Source organism: Eleutherodactylus coqui, chromosome 10, assembly GCF_035609145.1.
Source record: "Eleutherodactylus coqui strain aEleCoq1 chromosome 10, aEleCoq1.hap1, whole genome shotgun sequence".
Classification (NCBI taxonomy): Eukaryota; Metazoa; Chordata; class Amphibia; order Anura; family Eleutherodactylidae; genus Eleutherodactylus; species Eleutherodactylus coqui.
In genome coordinates this window covers 139,848,382-139,874,486 of record NC_089846.1, presented here as the reverse complement: position 1 = coordinate 139,874,486, position 26,105 = coordinate 139,848,382, and the positions used below count along the sequence as shown (strand labels likewise).

The window sequence follows — 26,105 nt, the reverse complement described above, 5'->3', positions numbered from 1 at the left end:
GCTAAAAAAGCCCCCCTCGGCTTATACTCGAGTGAGGTAAAAAAAACCTCAATACTCGCCTATCAGCCGGCGGCTTCTCCTGTCCCCAGCATCTTCTCCCTGGCTTGCCTTTGAAATCTCCGCTGTCAGCACTGTGATTGGATCGAGTGCCGGCCAATCAAAGCCAGCGCTTGATAAACCAATCACAGTCATTCAGTGATGTCATTCTCAATGGCTGTGATTGGTTTATCAAGTGCCAGCTGTGATTGACCGACGCTCGATCCAATCACAGCGCTGATGGCGGGGATTTCAAAAGCAAGCCAGGGAGAAGACTGCAGCAGCTGGCCGTACCGCTGGGGAGAGCATTGTGCCCAGGACAGAGACGCCGGCTGATAGGTGAGTATTGCTTTTTTTTTTTACCTACTATATACTCGAGTATAGCTCTGCTTATACTCCAGTTGTGGTAAAGCTTATTGATTCGGCTTATACTCGGGTCGGCTAATACTTGAGTATATACGGTAAGTTTTATTGTTTAATAAAGTTCTAAAACTTTTGCATAGAATTTTTGTATCGATGCCTCACAATTTTCAAGATGTCTGTTTGCTGTCAGTGAATTGAATGATTCTTGGCTACATTAAGAGGCTGGAAGAAAAGAATGACCCTCTGTGGGCAGGGCATGATCGGGGCGAGTTCTAAAGTCACATCTTTTCTGTCACTGACTGCAAGCAGGGATCTTGGAAACGGGTGAAGGATTGAAACACAAGTTACATTAGGAGCTGCAGACGTTTCATTAAACTTCACCCTTTTTATCATCCTGTCATTTCTAGGTCCAAGTTTCTGTGCTGATTATTATCTTCACGGGTGAATGCAGTTTTGGGGGAAAAGCTGTTTTTTGGCGTGTATGTTGCATGCGTTTTTGATGCATGTGCGCCTTTTTTGCATCCGTATTCATTGCATTTTTCATGCGTGCAAAAAAACCCCTGAAAACACAATGACCCAATTGATGTCACTCTTTTCCCAACTGTCTCCTGACAACATGCGGGAACAAACCCCATGAGCACGCATACATCTGCGCCTCTGCACAATTCCATTGGCTTTGATGGGCGATTTTCAGTCTATAAAAACAGACAAAAATAGAACCTACTGTTTTTTTTATATGCGTAAAATGCCGACATCTGAGCCCAGTAATCCTTATGGCTGCTGTTATATATGCTGCCAAACTGTAGCAAACCGTCATGGGTGCACAGCCGCCCCAGGCTGCACATCTATTGCTTCTCAGCATTATATATTTTAACCATGAGCATAAGATTCTTGGTTATTTTGTATAAGCCCCCCAGCCGCGTCACAGTGACTTCTTTTAGTTGGTCCGTACACCACGGGGCGCCACACAGCATGGTGACCCCTGCCAGCACGACACAGCCCCCGCAGAGGGAGCTGCCCAGCTGGCCAACACCCGCTCTGCTGCCAGGCTCAGGGTTACACCACCCCACAATAATCTGCGAACAGGCCGCTAGAGCTGACCTGTCCATATGATTGCAGAAACTGTCTGAGAACCAAGTAGGCAGTCGCAGTTTTTGCAGACTTATACAATTAACCTCGTTTAATATATTGCAGAGATCGGTGTATAACATGGGGATGTGCGCCCAGAGCGCTTTCCCTACAGTTCGCTGAATGCTGTTGTCTGTTGTGCGATTTCATTCATTAAACAATACTTTATATGACGGACAATACGCCCTGAAAGCTGCGACCACTAGAAAGATATACGTTTACGGATCCAGAGCGCTAAATCCCTTGATGGACACAGCATGTAAAGGGAGTCTATCAGCAGTTCATATTCTATATGCAGCTGCCACTAGAGGGCGCTTGCTACATATCGTTATAGACTTGCCAATGCAAAACTGCTGGCAGCTATGTTGGGTGGCAGAGTAGGGTGCAGTCATACCTGTCAGTGTTTGTACCATCCGTTACACAGAAAATCTGCCTGGAAATGCTTTGGTGCTACTGGCACAAATACCCTGCGGATGGGGACCGCTGGGCCTGTTGAGCTTTTCCATGGAATCGGATTGAGCGCTCTTGGTTGGACATTACGGTCAATCAGAGCTGTGAGCCGCTCCATGGACAGTGCGAAGAGCGCTTCACAGACCATTCCCATCGCCAATGTGCTTGCGACAGCTACACCCCTGCAACTTTAAAAGTTATTCTCAGAGTAGCTGATGGAAGTAGTGGCGCAGGTATGAGGACACCTCGCCCCACCTCTCCATAGTGCGGTCAGCAGGTTTGCACGATGCTCCCTCTAGTGGTAGATGCAGCCTGAATGTTCTCGCCAAATTTCGGTGTCTATGCATGAGGTTTGGAGCTCTGTATCAGAAAAACCTCCGACTGCTACAAAGATGGGGAGACGGAGAGCGTGAAGACCTGGGGAAGATAACTGGTATAAATTAGGTACAGCTGTGTGGAAGGTAAACATTTTGTAACAATTGTTTGTTTTAATAGAAATGTATCAAAGTACAAGCTACAGAACAGCTGTTCTATAAGGCCTCCTTCACACGGGCTACAGGCGTGCGATTGTTGCGTTGCCACAATGCTACAAATCGCATATATGCGAATCCCGTACTTTCCTATGGGTTAATTCACACATGCGAGGCTTTGTAGCATGTGACATCCCAACACAAACCTCGTGAGTCTGGCGATATGCACATAGCCTTTTTTTTTGTAGCTCATGTTTCCCTATGGAGCCTTCCTCTGTGTTGCATTGCACAAAAATGCGATTTTCTTGCGGTGCAACTTTGATAGTAGGAAACCCCACTGTCAAAGCCATAACTAAAGCCCTAACTGCATGCAAACCCCCCCCCCCCCACCAAAAAAAACACTATACGTCACCTTAGAAGTGCTGTCGGCCTGGACGCATCTTGTCCCCCGCACCATTCTTCATCTCTTCGGGCTGGGGATTCCCCCCACCCCCCTCCCTCCTGGAAGTGCTGCCTTGGATTGGCTAACTCTTAGCCAATCACAGCCATTCATTGAGCACTGACTCTGATTCACGGCTGCTTGGCCAAATCATACCCAGCGCTTTCAGGAGGTGGGAATTTTTCAATCCCTGGTCAGAAGAGATGGAGACCAGGGCTGAGCACCGGGGCAGAAGCTGCTGCAGCGCCAGACAGCGCTTCTAAGGTGATGTATAACAGTGTTCCCCATCTCCAGTCTGCAGCGACCGCTAACAGGTCATGTTTTCAGGATTTCCTCAGTATTGCACAGGTGCTGTAATTATGGTCGGTGCCTCAGACATTACCATAGGATATCCTGAAAACATGACTTACTGGGGCTCTTGAGGGCCGGAGTTGGGGAACACTGATGTATACTTTTCTTTAAATCTCTTTGTTGTAGCTAGGGCTTATTTTCAGGGCAGGGCTTATATTTCAAGCCTCCCCTGTCTTCCCCTCCCCCCCCCCCACCCCCAAAAAAGAATTCCTCACAAGGGCTGCTAAAAAGTTGCGCGACCAGCTATTTTAAATAATGATGTGGAGAAGAGGAAAGCAAGCGAGGGGGTGAGGTGTGGATAGAAAGAGTGCACTAGCCATAAAGTAGACTTTAACCATTAGAAATATAGACAAAGCAGCCATAATATATCAGCGTAGCGCTAATGATGCGTCGGATAGGAAAATAATTTAGGTAGTACTTCCAAGTTGCATTGAATGAGTAAAACGTGTTCCTTCTCAGCTAAAGCATAAATTCCTAAAGCCCTGTACTGCTTCCCTGCTAATGTACATTGCAGGAACAAATGGTTAGAGAGGGAGCTAAAATACCTTGGAGATCTGACTCATACAGGGATTTACAAGCGGTTGGTCTGTAAAGGGAACTTTATTAGTGAAAAGGTCCTGTGCTTACAGCAGCCTCTGCGCAGATGGTAGTAATGTACGAATAGCAGAAGGTGGAGGAGGGGTAATTGAAATAACAGGCCTTAAGGGACGGTGCCCAGTACCGGACTGTATCTGCGCCTTGGCAGACATTAACACCTTCCTGTTAGTGAATTGGCCTACAGTACAAGTGGCTGAGCTGAAGGGTAAAAGCTGCGGCAGTCCCTTATGTGAGGCTGTAAGATCGTGACGTTCTCATTTTTCACCGGAGATAGACTTTTAAGTAACAGAAACCGTATCACATTCCATATTTTTGGGCGTTCTCCGGAGACAAGCTCCTGTATGTGAGGCCCAATAAACCCCATAATTCTGCAAGGATTCCTCGGAGACGTCTTGAAGATGCAGTGTAATGTCATTTTATAACGGCAGATATGTGGTTGCTATGGATACACCGCTGCTTCTATTACCCTCATTTGTAAATGTCCAGATTGAATTGGCGCTGATAATACGACAGTATCCTCCGTAATGATAAATGTTATATACACCACGGCCCGCCAGAGCGTTGGGAAATGTCGTCTTCATCATCCTCGCCATGGCAGGCAAAGCGTAAATGCAGTTTACCTCAATTGAACAAGACAGTTGCTGCTGTAAATGACGTCTTGAGGATGTTTCCTGTAATATCCTATCTTCCGCTTGATGACTCCTCGGATGCACGCGGACAGGACGTTCCGAGGAGACGGGGATCGGTACACAACACTCATCCCTCTGGAAGCAGATGCAATGATCTCTTGTAAACATACGCTGTGCAATGTCTGGGCTAATTGGCCCGTAATGTTAATTACAGACTCTGTGTAGTAACTAACGGGATAAAGCACTTGAGCATTGTCTCTGGTATGCCTGGATCCCGCTTAGTAGTAGCGCTGAGGCCAGAGCTACACAAAGAGGAGATTAGGCCCGTGTAGAGATCAGCAAAGCGGGATTTGTGGTCCTATATAAAGGCAGCTTTAGCTCTGCAGATGGCAAAAGGAATCCTGCCGGGCCGCTCCGCCAACACATGCTGTGGCATTAAACATAGGGCAAATCCTGGTGCTGCAGCGGGCAGACCCAGGGCACCAGTGGGGCTATACAGCTCAGACCGTTATGGACGGTTTGGGAAATACAACCCCAATTCCAAAAAGTTGGGATGTTGTGTAAAATGTAAAGGAAACAAAGATTGCAAAGATTTGGAAATCTCACAGAACTGGATTGTTGTCACATCAGAAGGGAAAAGGGAGACCGATTTCATGTTATTTTCAAAAAATTAACCGCTTTAGAAATTGATGGCAGCAACATATCTCACAAAAGGGACAGGGGTAATAAAAGGCTGGAAACATGAGGGGTACTGCTGGAAAACCACTGGAGGGTCACATGACTTAGTAAAAAGAGCACATTAGAGTCTATCAGAAGCAAAGAGGGCCAGAGGTTCACCAATCTGAAAAACTGCACCTAAAAATTGTGCAACTTCAGAAAAACGTTCAACATAGTATGTAAGGCCGAAAAAAGCATATGTCCATCCAGTTCAGCCTATTACCCCCCAATGTTGATCCAGAAGAAGGGGGAAAAAACTCCAATGAGGTTGAAGCCAATTTTCCCCATTTAAGAGGAAAAAAAAAATCCATCATGACTCCAATCTGGCAATGTTTACAATGGGAGGGGTGGGGGTGGAGCTAAGCTCTGCCCCTCCCATTGCTGGCTGTGGACGTGGGGCGGGGCTTAGCTCCACCCCCTCCCATTGCAAACAGTCAGAGAGAGGAGGTGAGCCCGGGAGGGATGGGGAAGACTGCTTAGCAGAGCTCAGCTGTCTCCCCCTGCCCGACGGCATATACACCGAGCCCGTGCATCACACAGTAGCATATATCGGCCGGCTGATATACGCTTGTGTGAATAAGCCCTCAGGTAGAGCCTTTCACAGTCTCACTGCTCTTACAGTAAAGAAGCCCCTATTATGTTGGTGATGAAACCTTCTTTCCTGTAGACATAAAGGGCGCCCCCTTGTTACAGTCACAGTCCTGGGTATAATAGATGATGGCAGAGATCTCTGTACTGACCCCTGATATATTATACATAGTTATTAGAGCGCCCCCTTGTTACAGTCCTGGGTATAACAGATGATGGCAGAGATCTCTGTACTGACCCCTGATATAATATACATAGTTATTAGAGCACCCCCTTGTTACAGTCCTGGGTATAACAGATGATGGCAGAGATCTCTGTACTGACCCCTGATATATTATACATAGTTATTAGAGCGCCCACTTGTTACAGTCCTGGTATAATAGATGATGGGAGAGATCTCTGTACTGACCCCTGATATAATATACATAGTTATTAGAGCGCCCCCTTGTTACAGTCCTGGGTATAATAGATGATGGGAGAGATGTCTGTACTGACCCCTGATATATTATACATAGTTATTAGAGCGCCCCCTTGTTACAGTCCTGGGTATAATAGATGACAGGAGAGATCTCTGTACTGGCCCCTGATATATCTATACATAGTTATTAGAGCGCCCCCTTGTTACAGTCCTGGGTATAATAGATGATGGGAGAGATCTCTGTACTGACCCCTGATATATCTATGCATAGTTATTAGAGCGCCCTCTTGTTACAGTCCTGAGTATAATAGATGATGGGAGAGATCTCTGTACTGACCCCTGATATAATATACATAGTTATTAGAGCGCCCCCTTGTTACAGTCCTGGGTATAATAGATGATGGGAGAGATCTCTGTACTGACCCCTGATATATCTATGCATAGTTATTAGAGCGCCCCCTTGTTACAGTCCTGGGTATAATAGATGATGGGAGAGATCTCTGTACTGACCCCTGATATATCTATACATAGTTATTAGAGCGCCCCCTTGTTACAGTCCTGGGTATAATAGATGATGGGAGAGATCTCTGTACTGACCCCTGATATATCTATGCATAGTTATTAGAGCGCCCCCTTGTTACAGTCCTGGGTATAATAGATGATGGGAGAGATCTCTGTACTGACCCCTGATATATCTATACATAGTTATTAGAGCGCCCCCTTGTTACAGTCCTGGGTATAATAGATGATGGGAGAGATATCTGTACTGACCTCTAATATCATATACATAGTTATTAGAGCGCCCCCTTGTTACAGTCCTGGGTATAATAGATGATGGGAGAGATCTCTGTACTGACCCCTTATATATTATACATAGTTATTACGTCGTTCCTCAGCTGTTTTTTTTCTTAACTTAATAACCCCACCTTTGATAACCTCTCTGGGTATTGTAGTCTGCCCATTCCATTTATTACTTTAGTAGCCCACCTCTGTACCTGTTCAAGCCCTGATATGTCCTCCTTGAGTACCGGTGCCAAAAACTGTCCACAATATTCCATGTGTGGTCTGACCAGTGACTTATAAAGAGGAAGAACATGTGCCCTAGATCTCTTGTGATGCCCTCATGATCCTACTTGCCTTGGCAGCAGCTGCCTGACACTGGTTGCTCCAGTTAAGCTTACAGGTAACTAAAGTCCCCAGGTCCTTTCCCATGTCGGTGTTCCCCATGGTTTCCTCTTTAGTATGTAATGGTGACACGTATTTCCTCTGCCCATGGGCAGAACCTTACATTTATCAGTGCTAAACCTCATTTTGCCACTTTTCTGACCAAGCCCCCAACTTTTCCAGATTCTCTTGCAACCGCCTTCTGTCCTTTCTTGTCTTAATTACTTTACATTGTTTTGTGTCAAGAAATTAACAGAAGAGAAGGATGCAAGGAGATTGCAAGAGGTCCTGGATAAGTCAGGGCTCGCATATAGAGATGAGCGAGCGTACTCGGCCACGCCCTTTTTCCGCCCGAGTACCGCGATTTTCGAGTACTTCCGTACTCGGGCGAAAAGATTCGGGGGGCGCCGTGGGTGAGTGGGGGGTTGCAGTGGGGAGTGGGGGGGAGAGGGAGAGAGAGAGGGCTCCCCCCTGTTCCCCGCTGCTACTCTCCGCTCCGCCACGCACCCCCCAAATCTTTTCACCCGAGTACGGAAGTACTCGAAAATCGCGGTGCTTGATCGAGTAATTACTCGAAATGAGTAGGTTCGCTCATCTCTACTCGCATAACATTGAGAATACTTTGAATATCCCACCATAAACAGGACCCCCTGGGGGATGGGGCGTTACTAGTACCGGCTTCTGTTGCTGGGTGAACGTCTGCGGATCCCTTCTGAGGCGGCACACCAGCCGGCGTTGCTGGTGAAGGCTGCGTTTGGCTCAAATGATTTTTTTTCCCAACACGGTCAGTTTTTCGCCTATTTTGTGATACAAACAACGGGCAGCTGGGAAATTTTGTTTCCTTTTTTCCTGCTTGAAGTACTGGTAAAAAAAAAAAGTTGCATGGAGCAAAAAATTGGTTACCACTCAGCAGTGTGTGGGCAACCAGGTGACTGGTTCTTCCAGCATGACAACGGCACGTGCACATTTTTACGAGTACTTTGAGCACTTGGAAAGGCAACAACATAACCAGCTGCATGTTGTATGAATCAGTCATCAGAAAATGAGCGAAAAACTGAGCAACCTTCCCCAACAACGTCAGAACGGTCCTGTGGATACTTACCTAGTCACAGAAGCCGCTACTAGTAACGCCCCGCCCACCAGAAGAAGATTCCTGAATATCTGGTGCACTTGCCCTTTAAATGTAACACCGCAATCGATCAACAAAATGAAACAAAAGATAGAATAGCCGCTTCAATGAATTCAGCTGAACAATGAAGGAAGGATACAGACCATGGAATAACGGATGATGGACAGATGGTAACAAAAGCCTCAGTAGAATGGGTGCCGGGCGATGACCATTACATACTGGATCAGCCTGTCTTTCTGCAGGCATGTGTCATAGAACTATCATAACAACAGAAGATAACAAAATATCTTCCTTGTGATTCACAGATGTGCTGAGAAGAGAATGAAAACACAATTGAATTTAGAGAGAACAGTTGGTGAAGCCTTGTATCACGGACTGCAGCCGAGGTCCACGATGCAATCTGACAATGTGTGGAATTTACAGAGCCACCCTCCCATTAGATTGGTTTCAAGCACAACATACTAGTTGCAGAATTTGCACAAAAATTCCACAACTAAATACAGTGCGATCTTATTGTATAAGGTTGAAACAAACCTAATTCACCGGAAATAATCCACTGCATATTAGAGTCATGTTGCAAATGTTCAAATCTGCAGCAGTGGATGGGCAAGGGTTAATCCCTGATCTACAGTGGCCAACCCTGGCTAAGGTGGAGAACCTGCCCTGAAAAAAGTAACCCTACGACAGGAATCTGGAGAGCTTCTCTGCACGTCCCTAGATGGACCGAATACACTAAACGACAGACACAAGAAGAAGGAGACAACACTCCGAACAGGGAGGATAATCTGACACAAGTGAGAGCTACAACAGTACGACAAACACAAAAAAGGGCAAATACTGTGCAGAACGGTAGTATTAGGAGAACCAAAGCAGTAGAACCTCTGCAAGAAATAGAACACTTGCTGTCAAATTTCTCCACAGATTACAGTTTACTGCTGGGGATCATCTTATCACCAGGGACAAGAGATGAGCGAGTGAGTATCGTCCTTTTCGAGTAACTGCCTGCTCGTCAGAAAAGATTCGGGTGCCAGTGGGGGGCAGCGGGGGTGAATGGGGGGGGATCTCTCAACCCCCCCCCCCGCAATCCACCTTTCACCCCCGCCGGCACCCAAATATTTTCTGACGAGCAGGCAGGTACTCGAAAAGGACGATACTCACTCAAGTATTGTCCCTTAATGAGTATGCTCGCTGATCTTTACCACGGACCCTTCTAACAAAAAGTGTCCAAAGCAGACAATCGCTCTAATAAGGCCCGTCTCACATCGTCTGATCCGGGGTAACATGCAGTTCAATCAAATGCATTCGTTTACACAATTCTGCTCACATTACGGGTTGGAATTGCGTGATCTGCCCACAGAAAATAAAACGCAGCATGTTCTATTTTACTGCGTGACATAGAGCCCATTGTGCCTTATGGTGGCGGATATATCTGCAGTTACATTGTGTACGGGCTGTGGGTGCTCCATGGGCTGTGGGTGCTCCATGGGCTGTGGGTGCTCCATCAGCACTAAGCGACGGCATGGGGGAAAAAAAGAATAAAAGCTGTACTGCGCCTGACCGCCTGCGTGAGTACGCGATCATACACAATACAATTACGCGGTGTCCGCAGGGGCACCGGCCGCACTCACAGCCGGAGTGTTACATAAAGTATCCTGCTAAGCTGATTGGACGTCACGTCGGCTCTTGGCCTTTATCTTGCAGGAAGGTTTATTGCATTTTCCAATAGTTTATGGATTTAGCAGGAGCTGCGGTGCAGATAAATCACCCAGCAGCCCAGTGACAGGACGGGGGCAGCCGACGCCTGACAAGAGGCCATGTATCTGATGCCCCATCCAGACAGGTAAGTGTCCTTAGAGAAATCGTCGCTCCCCTTCTGAACAGATCATGCAGCTCAGAGAGGAGGGATGATTGCTTCTGAGTAGTGATAAGTGAACTTTTGGGAAGTTTTTGGTTCGGTTGGCTCACCACATTTTGGCTAAATATTTAGTTTGGTGCGAATTAGTTTGCACCTTCCCGGAACTTTACCGATACTCCTAAAACTGGTGTACAACACGGTCTAAGAAAGAAGACCTGTATGACACTCACTGATCACCCAGGATTGGATCTCAGGACTTTTGAGTCGTTTTAAAGGCAAAGTTAATGAAAAAAGAAGGAAAAAACTTATGTTTTTTCTTCTTGTTTTTTTCCAGCTCCTTCTTTTTCATTTGTTTCCTTCTTCTCCCTTTTCCTCCGTCTTTCAGCTCGTTCAGCCAAGATGAACCGCCCAAGGTGCAAGTACTCGCTGAACCAAACTTTCAGAAAAGTTCAACCCAAAGCAGGGTTCTACAGTTGACTGTTAATGCAACTCTGGAGATTTATCTTGAGTTTATATTCATCTTGACTCAATATGTTGCCCCATTAAATTGGGCAGAAATCATAGAGCACCTTTGCCAGTTTTAGTCAGCAGGTGGCGATATTGAGCACAGGAGCGCTTACTATTGCAGCCCCCTTTAAGCTGCAGCATCAAGTGAATGAAATAGTTGATTGATAAGTACAATAAGCCCCAGAAGGTAAGGGCACCATTTGGAAATGACAATATTTGGATTATTCACACTCTTCTGTATGCACTTCCTGGCCTGAAAGAAGAGTCCAGTGAGAAGAACTAGAGTGGGAAGGCATGCATGTACAGTACATAGCCGGCTCTATGAGTGCACAGTATCAGTGAGTCACCAGGGAGGGGACATTAGTTACAATCTTTGGAACTGTGAACACAAACACAGCTCACACCTGTCTGTATACAACCAAGCACAGCTACTAAGGGCTTCCTCATAAAGAGACGGCCTTATCGCAAACACTTTTTATAGGGTGGCTAATCTCAGTTTTGCACAATATGTGTTAACCCACGGGACAACCTGTCATCTTTATGCAAAATATAGACTCAAAACGTCAGTCAAATGGTGAAATAAATCAAGAATCTCACAAAACTATTTATGTACTAATGTGCAATAGCAGGTCCTATTATATCTGCCTAGTAGCCTTCTCAAAGAACGGTCCCAACAAGTGAGGAGCAAACTGAAACACTCAAACCCTGTGGGGGTTAAACTTTGCTAAAAGTTCTGTTCTGCACAAACTTGAACCCGTGTCTGACAAACCGACTAAAGTTCCTTCTCAAATGTGGCTCAGTGGTTGGTACTGGTGCTTGTAGCACTGGGGTCCGAGCTTCACATCTGACCAAGACCAACATCTGCACAGAGTTTGTATGATGTTTGTGGAAATCCAGACAGATGTCCTTTTCATCACGGACCGCGGCGTTGGAAGGCAGCAGTGAAACCATCGAGCAGAGAAGTTTCATTGCTCTAAGAGCTCAGTTCCTGCTCCTGGCTCTTCCATCCCCTCCCCCATGCGTGAAACCCACCCGATATACGGTCGTCTAAATAAGCCCTTAGACAGTTTTATACGGCAGGTTTACGGGTATCGGTGAAGTTCCAGTTCAGTTTGAACTATTTCAGACCAAACTTTTTGCCGAACTATCTGAACTGAACTTTTCAAAGGTTCGCTCATCACTAGTCGGGACTCCACTAAGGGACAGAACTTGTATTGCTACTTAGGATACATGCCCATTCTTGTCCATGGACTGATATGCAGCTTGTCTTCATACATTCCAGATGGCACATGGACGAGCGCTGCACCACTTGTGGTAAAAAAAGCCGACCTCTTCTTTATAATCCTCCAAAACCATCTCCAAATGTTCATGCGCAAGGGCCACCATTTTGGTCAGTGAAGAACTAACAGTTTTCCGTGCACGTTTTAATCTGCTCTGCGCTTCCCGATTCTTTCTTTCATGCGGTCCCCTTATGTACTGCTGTTAAAAGCGCATCACACTCGCTGCCAAAGTGCTTGTTTGTGGCTGCAATGCATTTCTCTAACACTTAGGGCTTCTTCACGCGGCCGTATTTGCATGAGTTTTTGCACGCAGAGAAAGCGCTGCACGCAATACGCAGATCATAAACCTGTCGGTATCAATGCGCTTATTTTCATTTCAGTAGGACCTGCTCTATTTTGTGTGCATTTGTGCACCAGAGAGGCCCATAGAAGTCTATGGGAGCTGCACAAACGCTCTCACATATATATATGCTGTGCAGACCTGCGCCCCGGAACCTCCTTCGGCCTAATAGCCATTAAAATTCGGCCAGGGTGATTCCCCCGCCCATGTGACCTAGCGGTGCCTGTAAAAATACGTACAGTATTGTGCACAGAGTACCCTCATTCACTGCATAAGAAAGTTGCGCAAGAGCAAGAAGCCCCAATACAGAAACTAATGGGCGATTCTTGAAGAAACACAAGAGTAGCGCAGGCACCGATCTGCTTACTCGGACTATCGGAGCGAAGAATCGCTCGTATGAATTAACCGATCCAAATGGATGTTTTATCTTCTGTGTGAGTCCGGTCTCGGAATCAGATAGAAGTCGCCGTGTGACCACGCTCTGAGGACCCCTCCACATGGCGCGGTTTCTGCCCGGATTATGCCCATGTTTTCACGGACAACATATGACGCCATTGATCCTTATTGATTTATTCAGATGAGCGGTTTTTTCTCGGACTGATCATTCACGTAAAAAGAGCGCAGTCCTATTTTCATCCGTATTTACGCACAGAGATCACCCTTAAAGTCTATGGGAACGTGTAAAACACGGCTAATGTACAGCTGCATGCTTATTCGCTGTGTTTTTAACACATGTTGTTGGGACAGAGTAGTTAAAAAAAAAGGGTCATTAAATGGGCCTTCTGGCGATTTTTTAATTTTTTTTTTGCACACATGAAAAACGCCATGAATACGGATGTAAAAAATGTGCACACGCATCAAAAACACCTGCAACACACATGCAGACCATAATTGCATCTGCCCGTGTGAATGAGCCCTTAGATGAATTAGCCCAGGATCTCTGGAGGAGTCCCCGCTGTCACCTGCCCTCGTACGGGCTCTAGAGTCGCTCTAAACACAATGACATGCCTGTTCTGCAGCCGTCTGGGCTGGCACTCCCTCTTTTCTGCACTACTCATCGTTTTACACACCTACACTCTCTGGGAAGGAGGAGCTGCACCTTAAAAACACCTGGAAGAAGAGACGGAGAGCACAGGTGACAATGAGTGACTGCTCACAGCAAGAGGCTGGAGGTGGGAGCCTGTGCAGAGACGGCCCGAGGGTTGATTCCCATGGCTCAGCACGAGAGTCTCATGGTGCTAGAGTGGAAGAAGCCAAGTCGGTCAAGAAGAGTCAATTTAAAGAAGATACGAGAGTTAATGTAAGTGTTACCAAAGATGTAGAAGAAAGCAAAAAGGTGGAGATTACAACCCAGAAGACAGACAGTAATGCTGCCCTGACAGAAGCTACAAAGACACTGAAGAAGGAGGACCAGAAAGAGAACAAACAAAATCTAAAAAATGAGACTCAGGAACATGGAAAGAACCAAGAGACAGCCGAGACACTTGTAAAACGAGAGGAAGACAAAAAGGAAGATGAGGACAAAGCAAAACCTGACAAACAAGGGAAACGCAAGAAGACACCTGAGGAGCAAGAAACACCTGAGCAAGAGCAAAGAGGTATGAAAGCAGCTGAGAAACAGGACCATAACGAGACGGCGAAGGAGCATGAGAAGCCTAACATGACAGCTCAGGTACAAGAGAAGACTAAAGTGACAATTCAGGAACAGGAGAAGCCTATAATGACTGCTCAAGAAGAAGAAAAGTCAAAAGTGACAGCTCAAGTACAAGACAAGCCTAATGTGACAGCTCTGGAATTGGATAAGCCCATTGTGACAATTCAGGAACAGGAGAAGCCTAAAGTGACAGCTCAGGTACAAGAGAAGCCTCGTATGACAGCTCCGGAATTGGAGAAGTCTAAAGTGACAACACAGGAACATGAGAAGCCCAAAGTAACTGCTGAGGAACAAGAAAAGCCAAAAGTGACAGCTCAGGTGCAAGAGAAGCCAAATGTGACAGCTCCAGAATTGGAGAAGTCTAAAGTGACAACACAGGAACATGAGAAGCCCAAAGTAACTGCTCAAGATCAGGAGAAGTCTAAGGAACATGAAATGCCAAAAATGGCAGATCAGAAACAAGAGAAGCCTGAAGTGAAGCCCAGAAGGATAATTCCGGAGCAAGAGAAGTCTAAAGAGGCAGCTCAGGTACAAGAGAAGCCTAATGTGACAGTTCCAAAATTGGAAAAGCCCAAAGCAACATCTCAGGAACAGGAGAAGTCTACTGGGACAACTCAGGAACAAGAGAAACCAAAAATGTCATCTCAGGAACAGGAGAAATCCGAACCAACAGCTCAGGAACTAGAAAAACCTATAACACCAGTCCAGGAACACGATCAGCTCACAATGACAGTATTCGAACAGGAAAAGCACACAGAGACAAGTCTGAGACCAAAACCGCCCAAATTCAAAAAATCAACACAGGAGCCACAAAGAAACCCAGTTCACAACTTTATAGATCTTACTCCACCAGTGGAGAAAGAACCAGAGACGGCTCAGGGCTGGTTGGAATTGTTCGAGAAGGAGTGGGGTCTCAGGGGGAGGGCAATTATCCTGCCAGACAATGCCAACTGGAAGGAGATCTACAAGAAGAAACCTTTTGGAAGGAACCTCCTGAAAAGCCCAAATCCAGAAGGTATAGTATGATTTGTTCTCTTCATCTGCCAGTTCAATGTTGTATTTATGGATTATGCATAGAATATAATGCGTTGGGGCAAAGAAGTCTCTTGATGCTGATCTATGTTCCCCACAGGAGGACACGGTGCCAAATCCTAACTCTGTTCTTGTGGTCGTCCCTTTCTGTGTTTGCTAATATTACAGCACTCATCTCATAGAGGAAGGGGAAGCCTTGCAGCGGTCCATACTATGCATGCCCTATGCTGGCCCCTTCTTCATGGTCTATATGGAAGCTATATGATACTTCCCTAGAATATTGCTAATTCTTAAGGACATTGTACTGATGGGCAGCTGTATATTGTGACTCTTGGCCTACTTACTTTTCTCTTCTTCTCTCTTCTCATGTTCTCTAGCAGTAAGACAAGCTGCATCCTGTATATTCATGCGTGTGTTATCTTTTTAGGTTTATCCACCACACAGCCTCCTCCAAAAGAAGAATTTGACCCACCCCCCGAGAAGAAGCCCCTGGAGACATTAGGTCTGTATCTGAAAGTCATGTTATTCTTCTTTTACTATGCTGCAACTCTGATCAAGTTTGTACCTGCTTTGTGGCCTATACTGTAGTTCCTTTATTCCAAGGTTACACCCATTGTACCTCTCCCATAATTTCCACGTTTTCCTTATGCAACATGCAAAACTCCCTAAAATTTCTCATATACATTAGAGTTCTGTGGACATATCTGAATGTTTTGGGGAGATTCTACCCTCAATCTGATGTCTATGGCCTATTTTCCATCCAATGGAAGTTGCTCTATGGGATTTTTTTGTCTAGAACTCTTTTAATTCTTCTTGGGAATGAGCAAACTCAGAGGTTGGAGTAATAACTGCCGGCGCAAAAAGATTTCGTAAGCAGGTATCTACTACGTGCTTCCTTTAGGTACAGGAGTAATCACACAACAGCCTTGCATGATAGTCTCACAAACTTCAGAGCAGACATAGGTTAAATAAATCTGGTTATTTGTATAGCGCCCATTTATTCCGCAGCGCTTCAGGTAATTTTTATTTATTACCCCCCACTAAGCTGGGCGCTCATTTTACCGGCCAAGAAGGCTGAGTCAACCTTGAGCTACCTGAACTAAGCGGGGGTAACACTAGCAACCTTCAGGTTGTGAGCGAGAGCTTAGGACTGCAAACTGCTGCCTTAACACTCCGCGCCACACGAGGCTCTTTTTAGGTTCTTCTAGTTAGTAGAGCACTTTGCAATTTAAGATGACTTCAAGAGGAGAACCATGAGGAACATGACCTTGTAGTTAAGGTGAGCTAATATACTAAGAATGGCATTTTCGGGCTTCGGCTTGTTCAAGGTTCTTACATATTGGATGGTGCACTATGGAAACCTAGTTGACATTGGAGAGGCTCCCAATCACTCTACTGTCCCAGCTTCGGCTTCCAGGAGACGATGACAAGCTTAAGAAGCACATTCTAGATATCCTTTGATTTCTGACCCCAGTAAAGGCTCTCCTTTCTTATTAGCTATTTCATCAAGAACAATGTACTAAAGCATGGAGATGCTCCTTGATGGAACCGTCACTGGGAGCAATCCCCTAACTTGTATAACCAGTAATATTTCGTTATTGGTTCTTACTAGTACTTTCCCTCAAGGATAGGTTTTCCGTTTCTTAGTGAACTTGATAACATGCGTTATCTAACTATATGTCAGAGGCGGCTTACTACTTATCTTGGAGGTTCAGGGTATAGGCCAGGGAATGGGGACAACAGTCCAGGTGGCAGGGACACATTCAGGGGTGCACCCAGCTGGGCAGACCTCCGGTTGAAGGCTCCCCTGATATACAGGACATGTAACAGTGAGGTTATAGGACACACAGGATGGGACCACATCACTCCAAATGATGATGCTCCAAAAGGGACTGCAATAAACAAGCTAACCTCGGAAAACAGTAATGCTTGGCGTAATGAGGCAGCGAAATTGGAAACACCCAGTAGCCATATTAAACACCTCCTTTCCTGTGACCCCCACCACCTCCTCAGTGTAGCCAACCAGCGGGATTGCAGATTCGTTTTCCTGCACTCCCCTGTCTTATATTGGCCCTGGTGGGCAGGCTCTATGGCATGTTACCCCAGTGTCTGCACTCCCTACCACACCTCTCTTATATCAACTTCTGCCTATTCTCATGAGATTTTGCAGGCTAAGTGGGAATCATAAATCGGCTCCTCACTGTACCCATTAAGGGCCAGTATTCATAAACACTATATAGTAAAACAACACAAAACCACCAGAATATCTCCAAATTCTAGTAAAAGGGCGGCCCGCCTCATATACTTACTGCTTAGGAGCCACAATAATATAAGGAAGGTACGTAAGGGTGCAGGAAGATAGAGGCAGCCTCCTGTACAGTCCTGCTTGTCCTGAGGAATCACCGAGGGCAGCACAGCATCCTCGCAGAAAACGTTCCCTAAGACCGGATTCGTGTATCTTCAGAAGGAGCGATGCTTTTTTGCAAGCACATCAGCACAGGGCATCTTCATTGGTGTTCAGCAGACAAATAGCCACCCATTGAAATGGCTAATTAGTCTAATGAGTTGCAGATACACAATGCCCATTGCACAAATACACAGCGTCTATGTGCCACCGGCCTTGATCTGTGCCTGAGAGGTCATGTAGGACTGTGCTTCCCAGCCAGGGCTCCTCACTATGTAATCATCTTTGCCACTTGGTCCAAATTCTCCGATGTCAACTTTGATTAAAGGGAATTATCGTAAAAGCATGTGGTGGGTTTAGATAAATCTCGAGCTGCATGTAGTGTTCAGTCTGAACACCCTGCATGGATCTACATGGGTGAGAGTAAAGGTTTGGTCAGTGGCTCCCTCATGGTGAAGAATGGACTAGATTGCAGTGTTTGGCGGTCTTGTTGGGTAGGACTCCCACCACGGCTCACATCTCCCACCTTTCCTCCACAGCAGATCTATAGTTTCCTTTGACTTCACCCCCTCATATGAAGAAGTGACTCCGCACCGCATATCCATCGCAGCTAGAGATGAGCGAGCATACTCGCTAAGGACAATTACTCGATTGAGCATTGTCCTTAGCGAGTATCTCCCCGCTCGGGAGAAAATGATCGGCTGCCGGCGCGGGTGTCAGGTGAGTTGCGGCCATGAGCAGGAGGGGGGTGAGGGGGAGAGAGAGATCTCCCCTCCGTTCCTCCCCGCTCTCCCCGCCAGCCGCCGGCAGCCGAGTCTTTGCTCTCGAGCGGGCAGGTACTTGCTAAGGGCAATGCTCGATCGAGTAATTGCCCTTAGCGAGTATGCTCGCTCATCTCTAATCGCAGCTAATAGACATGCTGTGGATTTTAATCCCGTATGGCACAGACTTTGGGTGGATTTACACGCTGCGGACCTTCTGTGCGGACGGTCTGCATGGAAAATCAGCGACAAATCTTCCCTGTGTGAAAATACCCTAAAAGTAGGAGAAACTGGAAAGCCAAAGACTTATATCCCCACACCTGTTACAGCTGCACAGTTGTGACAACTTGTAGCAAAGGTACCCAGCTGCTGGAGATAAGTGGCATCAGTTCTATATGGCAGCTGCTTTTCTCTCCCCGTCTCATCTCTCCATCCCTGGCCGTGGCTAACATGTGAAACTCTTCTGCAATTGCTAGAAATCCCCACAACCAATAGTGTACAGCATGTGACAATACAAGGGGAAGACTAGATGGCCTCTGATGGCTTCCAGAGATGCTCACTGCACACCTTTATCTTCTCAGGTGATTTCAGCGGATGGCAAATAAGTACTGAAGACATCCCCGTGGACAGAAGTAATGTCCCTCCAGGTGTGGTGGTCTGTTATCTGCCCGAGTACAGGTGGGTGACCGCTCAGTTATTCCTGCGCTACTCTTACCATATTTCCGGACTTCCAAGATCTGGGCCAAGGGCTCATGTACCCTACCGTGTTATAGCTGGTATGATGCATGGGCATCACTCCCCACAAATGTCCTCTGGTCTCTTAAGAAGCCCATCAATGCAACACAAACCTCCAGGGGCATTGCTAGAAGCCAAAAAGATTAGGCAGAGGCTAAATGTAAGGGGCCCCAATGCAAAATCTGTAACATGGCCCCTCGACCATCCAGCCCTTGGGCCCCCAAGAGAAAGAACTAGCCCCCACTGCCCCCCAGTGTGTTTAGCTCTGACCATCCTAGGCGTGTTTGGCCCCCTGAGCAGCACGGTGGCTCGGTGCCGCCTATCAGTCCTGCTTTTGTATCTTTGCATGTAGTTTATAATTGTCCTCCATGCATTTCCTCAGATCTCTTCCAACAGGACAACAAGTTGTTTTATGGCTTTCTCTATATAACATTGGGGTCCCCTAAATGCTGATTTTCCCCCTAAATAATACGGACTTGTACAATATTTTATATTCCATATTTTAGCATCAGCTCCAGCTATACAGATACAGGAAGGAAGCGCAGAAATAAATCTCAATGCTACATATCACCACCTGTTGGTTATAAGTGGTACTGCACCCTGAACTACATTGGTATGGTCAATGTGCTGGCAAGTGCTAAAGAGCATGTATTACCTGGGTTTTTCTCACCTGTTGTTACTGTCTATAGGTCATGTTATTCTATTGTCTGTACATGACGATCGGCGGCAGCTGTCTTGTCTGAGCTGCTGGTAACAAAATTAAAAGATTTGCTCTACAGTTCTCCCATGGGACATAGAAGCCTATAGTCTGGACATGACTTCTATGGGAGAGTGTTGTGGGCATGTTCTGTGCAGGGAGGGGGAGGAGGTGATTTGTGATCATCACCTATTGTGAACAGTACTTAGTAGAGATGAGCGAACGTGCTCGGCCACGCCCCTTTTTCGCCCGAGTACCGCGATTTTTCGAGTACTTCCGTACTCGGGCGAAAAAATTCGGGGGGCGCCGTGGCGGCACGGGGGTTAGCAGTGGGGAGTGGGGGGGGAGAGGGAGAGAGAGAGGGCTCCCCCCTGTTCCCCGCTGCTACCCCCGCGCCGCCACGCCTCTCCCTCCCCCCCGGCGCCCCCCGAATCTTTTCATCCGAGTACTGAAGTACTCGAAAATGGCGGTACTCGTCCGAGTAATTACTCGAAACGAGTACGTTCGCTCATCTCTAGTACTTAGCCAAACGCTGGGTAGAAGTATGTAGGAAATATCCCAGCTCGTCCAATACTTGGAAAAAGGGAAATTTACCTAAACCAAAAACTTTATCAAAGAACCATTAAAAATATATGGTGGAATAAAGAAAGATGACCATGACATGAAAAATATGTCGTTAGTGCTGATCACACATTTCTAGAATCATCCAGCACAGATTCTAGCAAATAAATTAAAAACAACACAAAATACTTAAATGCATAAAGGCACCTGAAACCACTGATTGTAAATCACACGGTCAAAATAAGAATCACGTGATCCGAACGCATTACTTGTTTGGTCCGCTGTGTTTGCCTTAAATTAGGTTTGTTTGTATAATTGGGCATTCTGCTCTGTTTCCTATTATATCATCATGTATATAGCATATGATCTAATATGTTCTGATCGGAGTACCCCGGTATCCATCACGTGTTGTGGCCATTTGATAATGCGTTCGGATCACGTGATTCTTATTTTGACCGTGGGATTTATAGTCAGTGGTTTCAGGTGCCTTTATGCTTTTAAGTATCTTGTGTTGTTTTTAGTTTATTTGCTAAGACTCAGGCTTCTTTCCCGAGAGCGAATATCGTCCGTCTGCTTTCGCCGCCGGACTGCAGGAGGAGGTAGGGGACACCGCCATTACTAGCAGCTATAATACTTAGCATATAATCTTGCTTTAAACAATAGTTCATTTTAGACCCCACCGATCACACATTTATGGCACCCTCTGTGGATGCTAACCCTAACTGCTAATTCTGTATATCAGCTACATATCCTCTACCAATGTCGATACTCGTACATCCACAAGATTCCAGTCCTGAGATTCTGCATCACAAAATACCTTTGTTGAGAACATATAAGCGATATGGTAACATATGGCACCACATGCAGTGGCGTAATGTCTACTTGGTATTTGCAGTTGGTGTGTGAAGGAGCAGCTGTTGGATCTGAGCTCTGAAGGTCTTTGGCCCGAGTTGCTGGACTCCTATCAGCCGGATATCTATGTTCTGGACTGGTGAGTTGATGATACAGGGGTATTAGAAGCTCCCAATGACTGGACAGATTTGTAGAAATGCCCTAATATTCTGTATGTAGAAGGAAGGTTCCTTGTCTCATATCATTTGCATGTTATACAGGTATGAAGACAGTAAACTCCACAAATATGTATATGAGCTTCATGTCAAGTTACTGGCGGACGACAAAAAAACGATATTAGCTCAACTGGACCTGACCCCAGAAAATGCCATGAGTGGAGAACCAAAAGGATGGAACATGGTGAGTATCATGAAGGCGAGAAAGAACTTAGAAAAGGGGATGATCCTACTAAATTATTCACTTGTGAGTCTTTAACGGGGTTTCCTATGTCAGACAGGATGTGTCATCAATGTCTTATAGGGGGTCCCTGTAGGAGACCACCATAATCCTGGCATGCAGGATCCAGAGATGGGACCCCCAGATATTGGAGATTTATGACATTTCCTGTTTGGTTTATGTTTAAGGGTTGTTTTTACACGGTGCAACTATTGTCTTAATAGTCGTTCGATAGAGCGAATGTAAGTGACAATCGTTCCGTGTCGTTGGTTGATTAATGACCGTCTGGTACGAAAAAGCAATCATTGTCTTTCAGTGACTATCCAACAACTTTGCAGTTCGGGGTGCGCCTCCCACTGAATGCTGATTGGCCCTTTTTTAATATTTCACCCTCCCCCTTATCGTTCACTGGTTCACAAAAACAAATAAATACATGTGAATGGTCCTCGACTGAACAGTCCCTGCTGGTCTCCAACAGAACGCTCTCTACTACCGTCTCTGGCTGGCTTTCCTCGGAGTAGCGATTGTTCACTCGAAGACCGCTCACATGTATTGATGTGCGTTCAGCGGACTCCGCATCCAATGAGCGTGTGCTGGGGAGGGGGTAACATTCCAAATACACTCCCACCAAGAACCTCACGCCCCCAACTAGTTGATGAACAATATTTTGGTGCCCTATAAAAGCTCCCAACGATTCATTCAGCGATAACGAAGTTGGACAACAACCCTCCGTATAGAAGCTCACAGTCATTCACACACTTCAGCAACTATTTCAAGCGACTATCCAGATGATAGTTGTCCCGTGTAAAGCCGGCCTTAGCTGCATAGCTACATTATGAGCTGACTTCATTCCAATGGAGTGGATGCCTCCTGAAAAGGGCCTTCAGAAGTCCTAGAGTCTTGGGCGCTCCCACCCAGCTGTCCATGCATTACATGGATGATTATGGAGCAAGGAGATGACTACTTTCCCAGCGCCCCTCTCATTCATTTGATGACCCTTCTATGTTTCAGGTTTCCCATATATTCAAGTCTTATGGATCCGGTCTTCGCTATATTCACTTTTTGCACAAGAGTAAAGACTTGTCAGTCCTGGGATTCCACCGGACGCGAGTGGCGGACAGCACGTTATTTGCTCAGCTTCGAGGGTGAATCCAAATATTGGTGAAGACCGAATGAAACCTCATGAGAACCTCTGACTCTTTCCCAATGCCTCTCATCTTTATCAATCTCTTCTCTGATCCAGCATATAGTCCGCGCCATACTAGTCTGCCATTGGTTGGGTGGTCAAACCTATTGTATATTATATACAGCATTTATAAAACACGAGTATAATGGGAAGTGGAGGTGTTGTCTGCAGTTTTCAGATTGCATTGCCCCTTCAACTAGCTTTAAACTTTTCATGGAGGCCTATAATAAAACCATAGAGGAGAAAGAAGCCGCGACCATCGATGTGATCAGGAACGGGAGGGCGGAATTTATATTACCTGGTGCCATTCTGTTCCCAGCTACGACGCCAATCTGCCTTTTGCAATGCCCAAAATGGCTACATAGTGCATCAGTAGTCACGCAGTGGATGCTGCATCCTGATTGGCCAGCATTGCTCACATGAACAATGCTGTCCAATCAAAGCATTGTGTGATGTCTTAGACTACTAATACACTACCAGTGCTCAGTGTGCTTTGGGTAGTCTAAGGATATGTTCACACAGATGATTTCACCACGGAGTTTCAGTGCAGAGTCCGCCTGTAAAACCATTGCAGAAGGCTTTTTGTCATGGAGCTGCTTACAGATTCAGCTCTGTCAACGGACAAAATCCATGTGCGGAATTTCGAATGTGTTTTTGCACAAATCTGTATGAAGAAGTGACATGACACGTCCTTCAGATCCATGCAGAAACGTATTTGAAATTCCGCGCACACATGTTGCCCATTGAGGTTGTGTTCACAAGTTCGATTCCCCTGCGGAACTTTCCATGCAGAATCTGCAAAAATGCAACAACAACCTGCATCTATCCTGTCTGCAGCCGTGACGTGTCGCTTCCTAACGCCGATCCGCATGGAAAGGCATTTGAGATTCTGCAAGCAGATTTTGCCCATCGAGTGAAATCCCTCTGTGGATCTGCAGCAAAAACCGTCACCGTATCGCTGCCGATTTCTGCCGAGGCTTTACAGATGGATTTGCATGGAAACTTCAACAGTGGAACGCCCCAAGAATCAGCGGCCATCTTGGATGTAAAAAACGGCCCCAAGATCAGGTGGATGGGTCACTAAAGAGTAAAAAATGATGGAACGAGGTAATATAACGTTTCCTATCAGATTCGTGGCACATTTTGGCGTGGGACTGGAGGGTCAGTGTAACGAAGGAGATCCCTCATTTATAACCTTAATTCAGCGGACAGAAGCTACTAAAAGAGCTGCAGGACATGGCACACCTGGGTATCACATGGTCACCCCGGTAAAGGTGTGCCAAGTTATAAAGTGATCCCCCATCCACAGGATCAGGAATAGCTTTATGATTGGGGGGTCCGACTGCTGGGATCTTCACTGATCATGAGGATTGGGGTCTGGTTGGTCCCTGAGTAAATGGAGCAGCTGCTGCATTCCCTTCATTGACAGCGCTGGAGATTACCAAGCTCAAGCACTTTAGCAATCACCAGCTCGGTCATTGAAGGGAATAGGGCGGCAGCGCAACGGCACGACCTCCACTCCATTGACTCGGGGACTGATTGGACCCCATTCTTAGGATCAGTGGGGTCTCAGAGGTCATAAACCCCCCAATCATAAAGTTATCATAAGACCGGGACTCATTAACTGCTGTGGGCAGCACCTCCACTTTTGAACTCCACTATGAATTGATGAACTCTTCCTACAGACGCTGTGGAATCTTGAAAATATCTGTGTAGATTTAGCGCTAAGATAAAAGCAGATGTTGATCATCACAACCAGTAGACTCTCCATTGAAGGGCTTGCATGGCTGCTTTCTTCCACAAACAGCACCACTCTTGCCCACAGGTTGTGTGTGGTATTGCAGCTCAGCCTCATTCACTTCAAAGGAGTTGAGTTGCAATAGCAGACACAACCTGTGGACAAGAGTGGCGCTGTTTCCACAGCTGAAGAAAGCTACCATGTTTTTCTAATACTGTCCGACCGCTTTAATTATGTCCTAACAGGAAATGCAGAATTCCAATCTTATCAGTTCTTGCAGACAACTCCTTATGTCCTCCTCTAGTCGGGTCTCATAAGATGTTTCAGATCTGTAGGTGTTCAAAGATTTGGGCAGAAAGTTGTACCCCCCCCCCGCCCTCTAAAAACCCCTATTGCACCTTGTATAGTAAATGTCGAACATTTGTTAATATTGAGAATAAAAGTAAAATCTGACTATTTCTGAGCAGGTCGTCGTGTGTTCACAATGTTGGAGCGCATTCACACGGGGTATTTGGGCAGCATATCACACACGTAACATGGAGGGGATAGAGCGCATTGATTCCAATGGGTTAGCTCATGCATGCAGATTTTTTCACGAAATCAATGGGTGTGCGTAAATGTGCGTGACGTACGCAGAAAACCTGCAGATTCACTGCGCAAATACTCACAAAATCAATGATTGTGCGGATTACATTGTGTATGCAAACATGCAGTGCATTTGTGCACACAAAAACATGCCAGAGCGAGCAAAATACGCGGCCGTTAGTGCATTCCGGTCACACAAACACGGGGCAGAAGTAAGAAAAACCCAGAGCACATATGTGAGCTTCACGGAACCGCACATGGGTGGGAAAGCATCCATCTCTTGTGGATGCAGCATGGACATGTTCCCTCCGCTGTTGTGGACCTCGCCCAAGTCTCACGCAGGCAGCCAATGTTAGCAGAACCCAAGAATCTCGGCACAACTTGCATCGGACAGCGCTCGCACCCATTCAGGTGCCGTCTGACCTCCGGCAGTCATCGCATGTCTTATTCCCGTCCGTGAGAACAGGACATGCAGCAATCTCTTTCACACAGTCCATGGGAAGAAGCGCTTGTGTGTCCGGCCTCGCAGGCTATAACGGGTTCGTGGGCCGTCCATGAAATAGACGGAAAGTACAGCCGTCTTCATGAGATTGGCCATGTGGGCAGCAGTCTTAGAGATAGGCCCTCACTGCCATTTTGCCGTTGTCACTTATTTTCTTGCCTCTTATTATTCTTTGTGGTGTAGAAAAAAATGTCTCCATAGAAACTGTCAGCAAGTTATTCTTCATAGGTCTCTTTATTTAAAGGGATTTTCTCATCTGAGACTTTTATGGCTTATCCACAAGATGTACCGTGATAGTCTGACAGACGCCGCTCCCACTTCAGCTGAGTGCAGTATGTGGTGTCCAGGGGTGGTCGGACTTATGGAAACAGTCAATCAGGCTGCACTATGGTGTTTCCATAACTCCCCTAGTGGTCACAGGAAGAGAGTACAGCAGCGAGCTTCACTGTTTTCGCAGCTCCACAGTAAAGGAGGTTTTTGGCATTTACCATTGATGACATAT

The 26,105-nt window shown here is 46.3% G+C and overlaps 1 protein-coding gene and 1 long non-coding RNA gene across 2 annotated transcripts; one reads left to right on the top strand and one right to left on the bottom strand.

Annotated features, from left to right (window-relative positions):
- Positions 1 to 287: 287 nt before the first annotated feature.
- LOC136580975 (uncharacterized) lies at positions 288 to 15,564 on the bottom strand. Its single transcript, XR_010787038.1, has 3 exons — positions 15,492 to 15,564; positions 4,455 to 4,598; positions 288 to 2,394 (listed from the first exon to the last, which is right to left on the bottom strand). It is a non-coding gene; the product is annotated as an uncharacterized lncRNA (long non-coding RNA).
- Positions 13,574 to 24,972, top strand: NCCRP1 (NCCRP1, F-box associated domain containing). The gene is made up of 6 exons (XM_066581921.1): positions 13,574 to 15,130; positions 15,575 to 15,649; positions 18,894 to 18,990; positions 21,201 to 21,296; positions 21,418 to 21,556; positions 22,604 to 24,972. The coding sequence occupies exons 1-6, from the start codon at positions 13,603 to 13,605 to the stop codon at positions 22,739 to 22,741; spliced, it is 2,073 nt and encodes a 690-aa protein (XP_066438018.1). The 5' UTR covers positions 13,574 to 13,602; the 3' UTR covers positions 22,742 to 24,972.
- Positions 24,973 to 26,105: the final 1,133 nt, after the last annotated feature.